The sequence below is a fragment of the Heptranchias perlo genome, chromosome 1, assembly GCF_035084215.1.
Source record: "Heptranchias perlo isolate sHepPer1 chromosome 1, sHepPer1.hap1, whole genome shotgun sequence".
NCBI classification, from domain to species: Eukaryota; Metazoa; Chordata; class Chondrichthyes; order Hexanchiformes; family Hexanchidae; genus Heptranchias; species Heptranchias perlo.
In genome coordinates this window covers 140580016-140595856 of record NC_090325.1, presented here as the reverse complement: position 1 = coordinate 140595856, position 15841 = coordinate 140580016, and the positions used below count along the sequence as shown (strand labels likewise).

Here is a 15841-nt window from a genome sequence, read left to right as displayed (position 1 = left end):
CACCTTGCCGTGGACTGTTTCTGTGGGTCCCCGGTGGGGGCCTGACCCACCCCCAAATTTCATCCACACGGATGGCGTTAATGTCATCCCTGCCGACTCTGAGCGGGAGTCAGTGTCGGGGTATTCCCATGAGACTCGGGAGTTAAAATCTCCGGGGCCTTACGCTCCGGGGAGCCAGACGGATCGCCGCCCACTTTGGTCCCCTGCACCACGATTCCAGTCCTGAGTTAAAATTGGGTGTCTATTTTTTAAGATTGCTCCAATCAGACAAATAAAAAAAAGATGCTGAAGGAGGTTTAAGCAATTGTATGGAGAGAAGGGCGCATAATGGAATGAAAGGCATGACTTCACCATTCAGTATCCAGTGAAAGCAATTTATCTCTTGCAGAGAAAGACACTCTCCTTAGAATCTCTGCCATGGATCGATTACAAATTGAACAAGCTCATTTGTATTCCTCTCAATAATTTCAATGCATGGGTGCAGTTAGAATCAAATGATATCAAAACAAAGAACCAGAGAGATTCATCAAGCTGGGAACTAAATTAATTATTTCAAAAGTATTTCAGTACTGCAAATGATTTTTTGTGCATTTCTTTTGTGATGTTTTTCATTCTGCAGGCTGTATTTGCATTAGCAATCTATTTTCTCAACACTGTACAATGGTGGATTCAAAACAGAGGATTGAGAAAAGAGAATCTCTGAAAGAATGAGAGTAAATTTAGATTTGTAAAAAAAATTTAAACCATGGAGCACTTTGAAGGTAGCCAAGCATTTCTTCTCTTTCATGAATAATTAATATTTTACAATGTGAAAAACAATGGCAAAAAGCTCAAACATAATAAATAACAATAACGTCAATTAATTTTATTTATATTTTTCCCTTTTAATTTCTCACTGCTTTCTCCCACTGTGCAGCTTCCTTCCCTGGCAAGGACTGACTGAACGAAAACCACTCCAGTTGCTGTCAATGCCATTCCATGGTCAGCCATCATGGGTGGGCTGGTGGGACCCTGCCAGCTTTCCCGTTCCTCCCCTTCCCTTGAAATGTAGCGATTTGTTACAAAGGTCAAATTCACAAAGCAGCTTCTGCTTTTAAAAATTATTTTCTCCCTTTCCCTTATTACCTGGGCTCCCTGTATAACACATTGGGATGGAAAATGGACCTTGTTGCACCCAGTTTCTGGGTGTAAAACAGGCACAACGAGGCCCAATTTCAGGGACCAACATCCTGCGCCTCAAGGGCACCTGAAAAATGTCCAATCCAAAATTGGGTCAGGCCTTTTTTCAGGCGTCCCTGCCGGCTGCCTTTAACAGGCGTGAGGTCCCTTATGTACTTCACCGGCTGTCGCGGCCGTCATTGAAAGCTGAGTTTAAAAAAATATTTTAAACGTTCTTCTGTGCTCCTCCCGGCTCCACAGTCCTATGTGCAGGATCAGGGCCATCAACAAATTCCCTGCAACCTCATGGCACAGTCATCCTGTCTACAGGATGTGCCTGATAGTGAATAGGAGCTCATTTGAAAGGCAACCTTGAGGAAACAGCGATACAACAGCTCCTCAGTAACATGTAAAGATTATATTAAATGCAAGGCACAACAATAAATAAATTAATTGGAATTTAAAAGATATGCAATTTATGCACATAATTAACTAGATATACTGACAGGACAGTCAACTTCAGAAAAATGCTGAGTTACATTTATGATCAGCAAGAGTTATGATTAGAGTTACAAATATCAAAAGAGATCACATTTTAAATCATAGTGAATGGCTGCCACTCATAATGAGTGACTGTGGATGACTGCAAGCAATAAGTTTTAGAGTGCTAGGTGTTTTTACACCTCCTTATCTGGCCAAATGCCAGTTGGTGGATTTCTCAAGTGGGGTGGAAAAAACTCAAAGAACAGATCAATGCCACAGTCTATGCAGGCAGATTTGAACATGTATAAATTTTCAAATAACCGTGTAAATCAGCCTCCAAACCAGTTAATCTGTCGTAAGAAAAATTATAGCCAACATCAAGTCCCATTAAGAAACCTGAAGGAGACATACTTGTTTTAGAGTGCGCTTAAATATCAAAGCATGTTGCTGTCAAATCTCTCGGGCATCTGGGCGTAACTATTCACTGAAGTAAGCCAGAGGCTGCATGGCAGGCAGTGCAGCAGTTTTCAGCCAGGTTTAACACAACAACATTTTACAGTGACACTTACTGTTGCCAGAAAATAAGAGGGTCACCGTCAGAACCAAATACAGTCTTGAATTCCGCTGGTTCATGTTACCTTTATAGAGAGTGTGCATACAGTGCCATTGTATTCTGATTTCCTCTCTTACTCAAAAGAAGCATCACCATTTCCTGTTTCCTGTAAGTGTTTCTGACTCAAATATTTCTTCAGGAGCTGTTTTTGAATGATGTTTTTAGGAAGTGATGCAATGCAACCTGAACTAACTGCTGTGCCAGGTTGGTTACTTCTGAAAGTGGTTTCTTTCTTATTTATCTGCATAAAAGTGACTCTTGCAGGTTTTTTGATGAAATATTTTTTAAAAGGTAAGGCTCCTCCAACAACCAAAGGGAATATATCTTCGTTATCTGTTCCAGTTTGTGAACACAGGATGCGATTATTTTACCATCAGAAACATTTTGCCATGCAATGTTTTGATAAGCTTCTAACATATATACACACACAGGATGATGAATATCCTGCTAACTAATTAAATCCATTCCTTCCTGCCATGTGAGAAGGCCACACATATTGATCTTTATCTTCCAGGTTTTCCAGGTGTTAATAAATTCCCCGCCTGACTTCCAAAAGGAAGAAGAGATTCCAGGACAAAGCAGCCCGCTTGATTGGCACCCCATCCACCACCCTAAACATTCACTCCCTTCACCACAGGCGCACAGTGGCTGCAGTGTGTACCATCCACAGGATGCACTGCAGCAACTCGCCAAGGCTTCTTCTCCTGCCAAACCCGCGACCTCTACCACCTAGAAGGACAAGAGCAGCAGGCACATGGGAACAACACCACCTGCACGTTCCCCTCCAAGTCACACACCATCCCGACTTGGAAATATATCGCTGTTCCTCCATTGTCGCTGGGTCAAAATCCTGGAACTCCCTTCCTAACAGCACTGTGGGAGAACCTTCACCACACGGACTGCAGCGGTTCAAGAAGGCGGCTCACCACCACCTTCTCAAGGGCAATTAGGGATGGGCAATAAATGCCGGCCTCGCCAGCGACGCCCACATCCCATGAACGAATAAAAAAAAGGCTTTGGGGATACTCCTGCGTCAGCTGTGGAAGAGGGCCTCCCTCCTTGGCCTGATATCATCCATCAGGGAGGCACCACATAATCAGGAATGGGGTGGGGGGGAGGGGAAGATGGGGCAGCCACGTGACTCATCTGTGCTACCAAAATATTCTCCATAATTGTTCAGGCAAAAATGAAAGCAGGGAAATGCAACCTCGCTTTAAGAGGTGCATCCCCGCTTTAAATAAAGCTTGGGAGATCTGCCAGAAATTGCAGGTGTCATTTGGGCAGGCTGCCTGATTCCAGACATGAGTGGGAGAGCAGCCCATCAATCAGATGGAAATAAGGCCTGGGAGTTAAAATTACACGAGCGTCACATTCACAATGTCATGGGGGCTTTCTGCTGACCGATTCGTGCCTTGAGTTAAAATCAGAGTTACTGTGTTTGCTTGATAGTATACTGTAGGATTGTACATTTTTAAATCCATTTCTGATCACTAAATGGCAGTTCTTTTGGAGTGTAGTAGGGATGTTACACTGCTAAACAAACCCTCACAAGGGGTACAGTCATTAGGAATAGCTAATAAAGTCATAATTATTAAATTATCCAAATCTGCAACATTGATTTCTAAATACCGGTGGAACCCAGAATGTGATTCCGAAAACCGTGGTAAACATCTTGGATTCCCATGTCGTAAAACTAGAATTTCACTTAGTCACTGCAAACCAGTGGCCTTGTATATCGCATTTCATTAAGGATAGGAACTAGAATGGTCCAGTACCAAGCTGGGGGAAACAAGAAAGATTTTTTTTAGACTCTTGCATATCAGAATTGAGTGACCACTGAAGCAGCAAAGGGAGTGTCCCATATCACAATATAAAATGCTTATGGTGACTTTCCAAAGCTGGGAAAGCTGGGAAGATTTGACTCCTACAGAAATCACCACAGAAACAGACTGCACTCTCTTAAAACACAAACTCAGAAATATACAAAATAGTTGCAAACAGCAGCTCCATCTGTCTGCACCTCAGGCACAAAGCCCAAGTTACCAGGAAACGTTCAAGTCAAGACCCAAGACAAGCCATAGAGAGAAAAAAGAGAAGGACACCCAGCACAAAAGTCACATTTGACCACTTGTGCGATACTGACCCTTCTGACTTTGAACCTGATGCAAGCCAGCATGTGGTTAGCATGGGACCACGATGGCTATGGTTGTACGGTGTAATCATGAGTGGAAGAAAGAATTAGGGGGGAATGGGTTGATTTATTCTGTGAAAACAAAATAAATTGTCTATGCTTGTAACTGAACCTCTGTCATCTTGGATCTAATTCGGTCTGCTGTGTGGCTACACCACCCAAAGGGCCACAAGAGGTGGCCCTCAAGTACTTAGAAATGACTAACGCTGATGGATGTAGATGGCTGCCCAATTTCCCGTGATTGGATTCTCTCCCAAAATCTCTTTGTCTTGAAACCTCTCCCCCATTTTCAAAAGCCCCCTTAAAATTCCTCTCTTTCACCATTTCACCGTTTGCCGAGTCCATCATAAAGGACGCAGGTATTGGGTGGGGCGGGGGGGGGGGGATGGGGGTGGGGCTGTGACGATCCCAGGCAGCGGAGGCTCTCAGGTTAAGGCCTCCCTGTACATGGACGACGTCACCGTCTTCTGCTCCGATCAGCAGTCAGTCCATACACTGATGGGCATCTGCGACCATCTCAAGCTGGCCTTGGGGGCCTGGGTGAACTGAAATAAAAGCGAGGCCATGTTCTTTGGCAGGTGGGAGGCCCGGTCGCTTGTCCCCTTCACTGTCAGGTCCAACTACCTGAAGGTGCTGGAGATCTGGTTTTGGGGGGCCCCCTGGCCTGCACAAAGAACTGGGAGGAGCGGATCACCAAGGCCAAACAAAAGCTTGGTATGTGGGTGGGGCGATCCCTCTCCATAACCAACAGGAACCTGGTGTGAGGTACTCGTGGTGTTGCTCTACGTGGTTAGGGTCTGGCCCATTCCCCACAACTCTGCCGTCATCTTCCACTTTGTCTGAAGGTCCAAGGTAGAACGCGTCCGCATTACCACCATGTACAAGCCTCCAGAAAAAGGGGGAAAGAGCGTCCCCAATACTGCTCTGGTCCTGATGGCCACCTTTGTGTGTGGCTGCCTTAGGATATGTGTAGAGCCCCAGTACGCAAACACCAAGGGCTCGAATTTAGCAGGCCTGCGGGTTCCCAGCGGGTGGTCCTCCGGGAGCGTCGAAAACGCGAACGGCGAAATTAGTGGGTTGCCCACGCGATCGTAGCAGGCAATCCACTAATAGGAATCAATTACCTGCTCCTCCGGGGTCCACGGCGCTGGCCTGCGCGTCGGGCGGGCTGCGCATGCGCAGTACGATCTGTCAGCTGGAGGCTCTCTAGTTAAAGGGGCAGTCCTCCACTGACAGATGCTGCAACCAATGGGACAAATTGCAGCATGGAGCAGCCCAGGGGGAAGGCTGCTCCCAGTTTAATGATGCCTCACCCCAGGTATCATCAGATGGGGTGAGGAGGAGGGGGAGGACACAGATCTTCCCCCCGGCGGGTGGGAGGAAGCGGCCTGCCTCTGCCACCAAGAAGGCCTGGCTCGAGGTGGCAGAGGGGGTCACCTGCGCCACCAACATATCGCCCACCTGCATACAGTGCAGGAGGCGCTGCAATGACCGCAGTAGGTCAGCCACAGTGAGAACACGAAGTCTTTCCCCTACACTCCGTCTGCCACAACACTGCCCCCACCCCAAATCTCCTTCGGCACCGCCAACACTATTCTGTCACATCACCCTTCATGCCCACTCACACCCCATCCTCATCTTACCTCCACCTACTCACCTCGCCAGTACTCATCCTGCCACTAACACGCGACCCAATCCTCATACAATCTCATGGCTCCATCCCATACTCACCCTCTCGTGCATCTCCCTCACGGCCAGCCTCACTCAACCTGCCACCACCTGTGCTGCAGCCACAGGGCATGCATCACATATGTGCAGTAGGCAGGGTAAGGCAAACGTCTCGTCAGCATGAAGGGGGTGCACAAGGGTGTCGGAGGGTTTGTCATGGGTGTTACCCATATTGAATTTCAGAGCCACAAACAGCACACATTATATTGACACCACCACTGCCATGTCTCCGCGAATCCTGTCCATTGTGTCCAATAATGCCCGCTCCTGGGTATCACTATGAGGACCCACCACTGATGCCACCCATCGTGTTACTGCAGAGTAGGTGCAGGTGTATTTGCAGGGCTCGTCCGCGCAGACAACTGAGAGACATCGGCGGTGTTGCCGGCTGCACCCTGGAAGGATGCGGAGGAGAAGGTGTGGAGGACAGTGGTGACTTTGCCAGCGACAGGTAAGCAGTTGGTGCTGGGGCCAGCCAGGAGCAGCTCAGCATGAAAGAGGCTGCAGATCTCCACGACTACATGTCGAGCGAATCTGCGCCTCCCTGTGCACTGCTGCTTGGAGAGGTCCGGGGAGCTGCGCCTCGGTCTGTGGACCCTGTGGCGAGGGTAGTGCCCTCTGCGACGCGTCTCTCTCTGCGGTAGCCCTCCCTCCTGCTGTGCAGGTGGGTGTGCCGCAGCACCGTGTTGGGGGGCCCCACCTCTCCGAGGCGGACGGCGTGGACTGCGAGGCTGCTGGGGCTGGTCATCCTGTTCGTCCTCCGACGATGTCAACGCACCACCCATCTGGCAGGTGTTGGTGTGAGGGGTTGTGCAGGGTAGGTGGGTGGGTCCTCGGACTGGGGCTGCGGTTTCGTGTCGGTCTGTCCTCTGGCTTGGCGGGGGTTGGTGGAGGGCAGGGGTTGCCCTATGTGACGCGGTGGCCTCCTGCATGGGTGAGGGCTCTCCCCCGTGGAGCGCACCTTGGCACCTGCCACAGGCTGCTGGCTGCAACACGCCTGGTTTGAAGGGTCCTGTTTCCCCCAGTGTGGGAAACTGACTGCTTTGACCGTAAAATCCCACACTTCCTCTTTTGACAGCTGCTTCAGCTCATTAACTGACCACAACGAGCAAGGTAAGTACTCTCAAGTGGAACCCCGCTGGCTTTAATTGCCTGCGGGATTCCCACCAGCGGGGCTTGCGCGCGCAGCCCCGCACGTCAGCGCGGTACCCGGAAGTGGCCGGGATTTCGTCCGAATCCGGTCACGTGATCGGAGATCGGGATTTTCGGGGCCCCCCCGCTGGAAACCCGCAGGTAACCCGACCCTAAAATCGAGCCCCAAGTGTCACTACATGCCGAGCTTCGACTTGGCCAACCACTGAGAAGGCGGGGTCTGGCTACGCTGGCCGAGCAGGCATAGGATGTCCCATCCAGCTGGACCATCCCCCCCCCCCCCCCCCACCTGACCCAGGTGGAGAAGTTCCTAAGGAGGAACCCCTTCGACCACAAGGCCGTCAGACAGTGGTCGATACGAAACGTTCCAAGAGTCCTGCAAGGAACGGAGAGGGTGGACTTGATTGGTTTCTCCCCCATCCAGACGGCCGATGCCATTTGGCAGAACGTCTCGTCGCCGGAACTGACCAACAGGCACCAGGATGTAGCCTGGATGGTGGTGAGAAAGGCCCTCCCAGGGCGGTCCTTCCAACAAGCACGGAACCTCAGCCCGACCACGAGCTGCCCTATGGATTGTTCCCCGGGGCGCACACCGAGACAGATATGAACTGCTGCTGGAAGACCATCAACTCGGTGAAGGAGATCCTTTGGTCTGCTCGTCTTCCAGCTGAAGGAGCTGTCCATGACCGAGTGTTGCCGACTGGCACATTCCAAGGTCCAGGAGTACGTGCTGTGGGATGCACTGAGGCGAGGGGGGGGGGAAAGGCCACCATGTAAGGCCAGCCCACCTTGTATTGTACACTATGAGCCATAAGAAATACTGTGTTTGAATTGTAATAATGAAATTGCTTTTGTGTATGATCTGTAGTGTTTTGGTTTGAATGTATTGGTTTTGAATTGTGATACTTACATTGAACAGTGTGTATCCTTAAAATTCAATGAAATAAAGTATATTTTGAAATTTAAAAAAAAGATTTTCTCTCACTTTGGGTGATGACAGAAAAGGAGCAACAACCTCTTGACAGCTGCTAAAGATATTCGTCCGGCCTTCTCCAAAGTCACCATCAACTACTTCACTAGCAAAGGACAGGGATCTGTCTTTCACATTTCCTTACATATTGAGCTCCATCCCACTATCAATAGAAAGAAAATCCTCCCAGTCAAACCTGATCTCGCCTATTCCCAAATCACAAGAACAGAAGATAGTTACAGATGAGGGAGACAATTCAGCCCATCTCAGTTCTTGCTCCCAAAAAGATCCTGAATCCCCCCCGCCCCAGCATTTTCACCATTCCATTGTTTCTTAAAAGATTCTAACATTTTCATCTCCATTATTCCTGGAAGTCTATTTCATACATTGATTACTCATTGTGCAAAGAAGAATTTCCTGGCTTCAGTCCTAAATTTACTTTTTACTAGTTTGAATCTATGACCACATGCCCTACTCTCACTGTTTAACTTAATTGTAAACAATTTTACAACACCAAGTTATAGTCCAACAAATTTATTTTAAATTCCACAAGCTTTCGGAGGCTTCCTCCTTCGTCAGGTGAACACCTGACGAAGGAGGAAGCCTCCGAAAGCTTGTGGAATTTAAAATAAAATTGTTGGACTATAACTTGGTGTTGTAAAATTGTCAACCCCAGTCCATCACCGGCATCTCCACATCATGTTTAACTTAAAGTACTATTCTGGGTTTACCTTGTCTGTTCTCATAACTACCTTATATATCTCTGTAAGATCACCTCTCAGACACTTTAGACTCGATTTTATGGCGGTGGATATCGGGGCATCCGAGCGTGGTGGGACACTTCATTAACATATTTACATCGGGCTCCCACGGTGCGACTGGGAGCTGCACGGGTTTCCCAGAGGTCGGGAAACTCGGCAGAGAAAGGGAGACTGGAGCTTCCGGCTCCACAGGGTAAGTGCCTGTTGCAGCACTGCTTGTGGGCCAGAAGGAACAAGAGTGCTCCCCCCAGCCCCTCAAGGAAGTCTTTGGCCTCTCCCAGCCTCAATTGCCCCCCAGCCCTTCCCATTGCCGACCTTCCCCCAGCCCTCCCGATCATGGGTCTCTTCCCCCCTCTTGTGATCACGGGCCTCTCCCCCCTCCTGATCGCAGGATCTCTTCCCCCCCACCTTACGATCATGGGCCTCCCCCCTCTTGTGATCACGGGCCTCTCCCCCCTCCCAATCGTGGGCTCTCTTTCCCCCCACCTCCCGATCATGGGCCTCTCCCCCCTCGTGATCACGGGCTTCTCCCCCCTCCTGATCGCAGGATCTCTTCCCCCCCACCTTACGATCATGGGCCTCCCCCCTCTTGTAATCACGGGCCTCTCCCCCCTCCCAATCGTGAGCTCTCTTTCCCCCCACCTCCCGATCATGGGCCTCTCCCCCCTCGTGATCATGGGCCTCTCCCCCCTCCCGATCGCAGGCTCTCTTTCCCTCCCCCTCCCAATCGCAGGCCTCTCCCCTCTTCCGATCGCGGGCCTCTCCCCTCTCCTGATCATGGGCTTCTCCCCCCTCCTGGTTGCTGGGACCCTCCCCAAGTTAATGTTAATGAGGTCCTGCCATTAAGTTCGGCAGGACCTCCACATCCCCTGCCTTGCCAGGTTCTTTGGCCGTTTACGGCCTCACCCACACTCCTGCCTCCTGTTGCTCTATGCCCCTTAAATCAGTCTGGGATCTTTAAGGTGCAGCTGAACTTCCTGTCACGTGCTCCATGAGTGCCTGAAGTCCACCTCCTCCAGTCAAATGACTGTCACCATTGGTGCTGCCTTATCTTGCGTGCCTCTTTCATTACTCTTCCTCCTGCTCCTATTCTGCCTCCATCATAAGAACATACATGGGAGTGGCCATAGTGAGTCTTATGACGGGTTGTATGAGAGAAGATCAGGTCACAAAAGATTCCTCTGCCTGAAACTGCTGCAAGGTAGCTTCCAGAATCCTTTCTTTGCAGCACAGCTAAGGAAAGATTTTCTGAATCATTTCATTCAAAGCTGATAATTCAGACAATAATTGTAGAAAGTCAAAGACTGTGAACTCAACCATTTCCTGGTTTGACAGTCATGCAGGCAACTTACTCCTCTTTTCCACAGGCTTAAGTTAAATCAGGCACTGGCATAGTGGCAGAATTTCTGGCCTTCATTATTCTGTCATATGGATCCATGCACCATTTTGGGAATGGGCACACATCTGCCAGCACCTAGTTCCATTGGAACTCAGCATGTAATTTAGAATTGTTTTAACTCTGGCATATCTGACAAGGCTTGCCAACTCTGGTTGGGTGTATTCCTGGAGGTTTCGTCACATGACCACCCATACTTCGCCATTGGTTTATCCTCCAGGCTACTGCCTTCCCACGCTAATTGGAAAAGGAACAGAATCTTGGGCCCCGATATTACCAGGGAGGCGGGTTGGCAGCGGGGGGTCGACTGGGCACGTGGGTAATCTGCCCAGTGAAATCGGTGGGTTCCCCACACGATCGCGAGTAAATTGAAGCCACTTACCTTGGCTTCCGGGTTTCCCGTTGGAAACCTGCGCAGCGGGCGGACTGCACTCCCGCATCACAGGCTGTCAGCTGGAGGAGCCCTATTTAAAGGGGCAGTCCTCCAATGCTGCTCCTGCAGCAAACAGCCAAAATTACAGCATGGAGCAGCCCAGGGAAAAGGCTGCTCCCAGGTTTAATGATGCCTCACTCCAGGTCTTACTGGATGGGGTGAGGAGGAGGAGAGAGATCTTCTACCTGGCGGACAGGAGGAAGTGGCCTGCCTCTGCCACCAAGAAGGCCTGGGTCGAGGTGGCAGAGGAGGTCAACAGCATCAGCAACAGATCCCGCACCTGCATCCAGTGCAGGAAGCGCTTCAATGACCTAACTAGGTCAGCCAAAGTGAGCACACTTACTCATTCTCCTACACTCCGTCTTTCACATCACTGCACCCACCCCACAACTCCTTCTGCACTGCCAACACTATATCACATCACTCCTCACACCCACTCAAACCTCATCCTCAACTTACCTGCACTTACTCACCTCCCCAGTACTCATCCCACCACTACCACTCAACCCAATCCTCATACAATCTCATGGCTCTGTCTCATACTCACCCTCTGATGCATCTCTTTCATGGTCACCCTCATCCAACCTGCCACTACCTCTGCTGCAGCCATAGGGGATGCATCACGTATGAGTAGTAGGAAGCGTAAGGCAAAGGTTTTGGGAGCACAAAGGGGATGCACAAGGGTGTTTGATGCTTTGTCATGTTTTTTATTTATACTTGATTTGGTTCAACTCACATTAAATATTGTATTGTCACCACTACTGCCACGTCTTGGCCATTCTTGACTGGCTTGTGCAATAAGTCCCTTTCATGAGGTTCTCCATGAACACCCACACTTGATGCCACCCATTGGGTCACCCTACAGTGGGTGTATGTGTAGTTGCAGGACTATTTTGTGCGGGTGCCTGTGGCGCAGCACTGTGTTGTGGAGCTCCACGTGGCAGAGGCGGATGGCGTGCCTGGCGAGGCTGGTGATGTTGCTCGTCCTCGGATGAAGTGATGAATGCAGCTATGGCGCCCCCCCCATCCTGACGGTGTGAGTTTGAGGGGTTCCGCAAAGCAGGTAAATGTGTTTGCACAGCAGAGTTTAGGGTATAAATTAATAATTTTGAGTGATAAGACAAAGGTGCTGCAGCCAAAACTTTGTCTGAAGAGACAGAGTGCCCTGCTGCACTAAATGAGGTGTTCCCCCAACTGTCAAAAAATCCTTTGCATCTCCCACTGGCTGCTGACTGAAACACGCCTGCTCCAACAGGGAGTGTTTCCCACAGCACGGGAAACATGCTGAGAATCCATGAAAATTGCATCCCTGCCAAAATCTCCTGTGACTGAGGTCTGTCAATTACCTCAACTAGATAAGTATTTAAATTGTCATCCCGCCGGCTTTAATTGCTCCGGACCCGCTCCGGGATTCCCCTTTTTTTCGAGCCCCCAACGCACCCGCTTGGCCGTCCTAAAATCAACCCCTTTGTCACCAGATTAGATTATTCTTGACTGTTAGTCAAACAGCTGATTTTCCCATCTTCATTATTTTTATGACGACTAAATTAAAGTCTTCAAAGGAAAGGCAAAAAACATTTTTTTTAATGTGTATGATTTTTCTCCTAAGTTGCTTGCAGCAGTGTCCTGGAGATTAATCTGCAATTCCTGGAGTTTCCGAGACAATCCAGGAGAGTTGGCAAGCCTACATCTGACATACACCCCTACACTGGCACCATACCACCTTTTCCTGCCAAAATTGCTGAATTTTGAGCCCTAGTTCTTTAAGATGCTATCTGTTCTGAATATTTTCTAGTCATCCCCTCCCTTCATCCCCCTACTGGCGGCTGTGCCTTCAGCTGCCTCAGTCCCACGGTCTGCAATTCCCTACCTAAAACCTTCCACCTCTCTGCTTTCCTCTCCTCTTTTAAAACCATCCTTGAAATCAACCTCTTTGACCAAGCTTTTGGTCAGCCCTCCTAATCTCTGCTTCTTTAGCTTGACATCTGTATTCCTTACACCTGTGTGAAGCATCTTGGGATGTTTTTCTACGTTAAAAGTACTAGGAGGTTGTTCTTCTTATTGTTGTTTACATGTAGTGACGTCATATAAATACTGTGGCTTCAAGAGCAGGTCAGAGGCTGGGTATTCTGCGGCGAGTGACTCACCTCCTGACTCCCCAAAGCCTTTCAACCATCTACAAGGCACAAGTCAGGAGTGTGATGGAATACTCTCCACTTGCCTGGATGAGTGCAGCTCCAACAACACTCAAGAAGCTCGACACCATCCAGGACAAAGCAGCCCGCTTGATTAGCACCCCATCCACCATCCTAAACATTCACTCTCTTCACTACCGGCGCACTGTGGCTGCAGTGTGTACCATCCACAGCATGCACTGCAGCAACTCACTAAGGCTTCTTCGACAGCACCTCCCAAACCCGCGACCTCTACCACCTAGAAGGACAAGGGCAGCAGGTACATGGAAACAACACCACCTGCACATTCCCCTCCAAGTCACACACCATCCCGACTTGCAAATATATCGCCGTTCCTTCATCGTCACTGGGTCAAAATCCTGGAACTCCCTTCCTAACAGCACTGTGGGAGAACCTTCACCACACGGACTGCAGTGGTTCAAGAAGGCGGCTCACCACCACCTTCTCAAGGGCAATTAGGGATGGGCAATAAATGCTGGCTTTGCCAGCGACGCCCACATCCCATGAACAAATAAAAAAAAATTCCTCATGTGGCGCTGGTGATACCTGTGTTGTTCTGTACAATTTCCTGGGGTCTGATTCCTCCAGGATGGAGCCAACATTGGTTTTCCCGGTGATGATTCCAGTGTTTCTCACAATCTCCAATATGCCTCCATATGACCCAGGAGCATTTGCTTAGAAAAAATAAAATTGTGAACAATTCATTATGTACAGAAAGGAGCTGTTTTTCTTCATATAATTAATGATGAAGCATGAATGTAAAATTTTGAAGATAAATGTGGGAGATGAATTAACAAAAAGTTATACCGTTGTGGAACTTATCGAGATTATTGTTAACTATTTTTACAATTTATATGCAAACTATCAACTTGTACACCTCTAACCCTGCCCATGGTCTCCTGATTTAGTCACTGGCCCACCTTGTCTTCAGTGGAGGTTAAGGTCCTTTGGTAGGGGGACTTGCACCCTCGGTTTTAAAACATTGTTAAATAACTTCTGACAATTGATTCAGTTTTGTCGATTTGTACAAATTACATGACTCTCCAGTGATGAAGCAGCCTGTACAAGCCTACAGCAGGACCTAGATAGCTTCCAAGTTTGTCTGAAAAATAGCAGATAACATTCGCATCATATAAGTGTCAGGTAATGACCATCTGGAACAAAAGAAAGCCCAGCCATCTCCCCTTGAACCTTCAATGGCACCATCATTGCCTAGACCCCACCATCTTGGGCATCTCAAGAAGCTTAACTGGATCAGCCGGATCAACACCGTGGCTACAAGAGCAGGGCAGAAGCTGGGTACTCTGTGATAAGTGGCTCACCTCAAAGCCTAGTCACTATCTATAAGGCTCAAGTCAGAAATGTGATGGAATACTCACCACTTGCCAGGATGGTTGTAGCCGCAACAAAACTCAAGAAGGTCGACACCATCCAGGACAGAGCCGTTCACTTGATCGGTGCCCTTGCCATTGAAGTGACCACATGCTGTATAGTTGACTGCAAAGTGTTGATGCCATGTGCGAGAACCGCACACAAGTTGGTAGTAGACTCCTCTACATTCTCTGAGATGTTGTGGAAGCTCCCTGGCAGGCAGTCCAATATGTTCAGCAATTTTGCACAGAAAGCATTGTTTTTGAAGGCTATGACCCTAAAGTCTGGATCTCTGCCCTCCTCAGCAGAGCTAGGATGCGAGCTTGTCCTCCAGTGTCCCACTTCCTGGGCTTCCTTTCCACTTGCACTTGATCTTGCTCGCTTGTACTTATGTGGCTGAAACAAGCAGTGAACATACAATTGTTAGTGCAGTAAGGTATTACTTTCTCCATTACTTTCTAGTGAAGACACAGGCACTAGGGGGGAAAAATTGGATAAGGGTCCGTTCCGCGCCCGACGGACCCTGCGCAGGCAAGATGCAAGTTTGGTCCCAAGGGAGCACTTACCTGCAATCAGCCTTCCTTTCCAGGCCTTGTACGTGGAATGAATGCAATTCGTACTTTCCACCACCAGAGGGAGCTCAATCTCTTAAAGGGAGGATGTTTCTTAGGAATCTCTTAAAGGTAGCTGGTATCTGTTATTTGCTGAAAATAACAGTCTATTGTCTGCATGGAGTCTGAACAGAGATCAGACATTGCATACGTAAAATACAGATGCAGATCCCATCCCTATGTTTACACACTGATGAATTATGTTAAAATATTGAATAAAGGTTGCGCATTACTAAATCCCACATCCTCCAATCTGCTCACCAGACCTCACCAATCTGCCGATCTGAGTTGGTACCAGGCCTGTGAGAGTGCATGCACCAGATTCTCTGCTGATGCACTAGAGACCTTGGGTGCAAGAGGTGGACAGAAGGAGGGACATCCTATATCCGCGGGGGGAGGGGGGGTGGGCAAGAGGCCCTCCAGACGTATATCCAAAAGGCAGTGGTAGGCAGCGGGGGAAGAAGTCAATGCCAGGCGCACAGCATCATGAACATAGATGCAATGCAGGAAGAAGTTCAATGCTTTGACATGAGTGGTCAAGGTGAGTGAGGTCAACTATCAAGTGGCGTCTCCTACCAACTGCTCCATGCACTACACCCCCCCATCCCCCACATACCAATAAACTCTTTCCATCAGTACTCAACTCTTCCCATCAGATGCTTCCTCTCACCCTTACACATTACCACTGTTTCATGCCGCCCACCCACAACTCACAGGCCACATACCACACACACTGGCAGTTATTCAACCATGACAGGCACATCACCCAGGTACACGTC

The 15841-nt window shown here is 49.0% G+C and overlaps 1 protein-coding gene across 3 annotated transcripts in view; it reads right to left on the bottom strand.

Moving 5' to 3' along the window:
• tmem154 (transmembrane protein 154) overlaps nt 1–14852 on the bottom strand; it is a 54671-nt gene extending 39819 nt beyond the window's left edge. The window contains exons 1-2 of one of the 3 annotated variants that reach the window (XM_067991992.1): nt 14460–14852; nt 13627–13754 (exon numbers count right to left, since the gene is read on the bottom strand). Coding sequence is in view for 2 of the 3 variants with exons in the window: in XM_067991974.1 (XP_067848075.1) it covers nt 2211–2298 (88 nt within the window). In the remaining variant the exon portion in view is untranslated. Of the gene's footprint in view, nt 1–2210; nt 2468–13626; nt 13755–14459 lie in introns of those variants that run through there. The other 2 variants (XM_067991974.1, XM_067991983.1) reach the window with 2 other exon arrangements.
• Nucleotides 14853–15841: the final 989 nt, after the last annotated feature.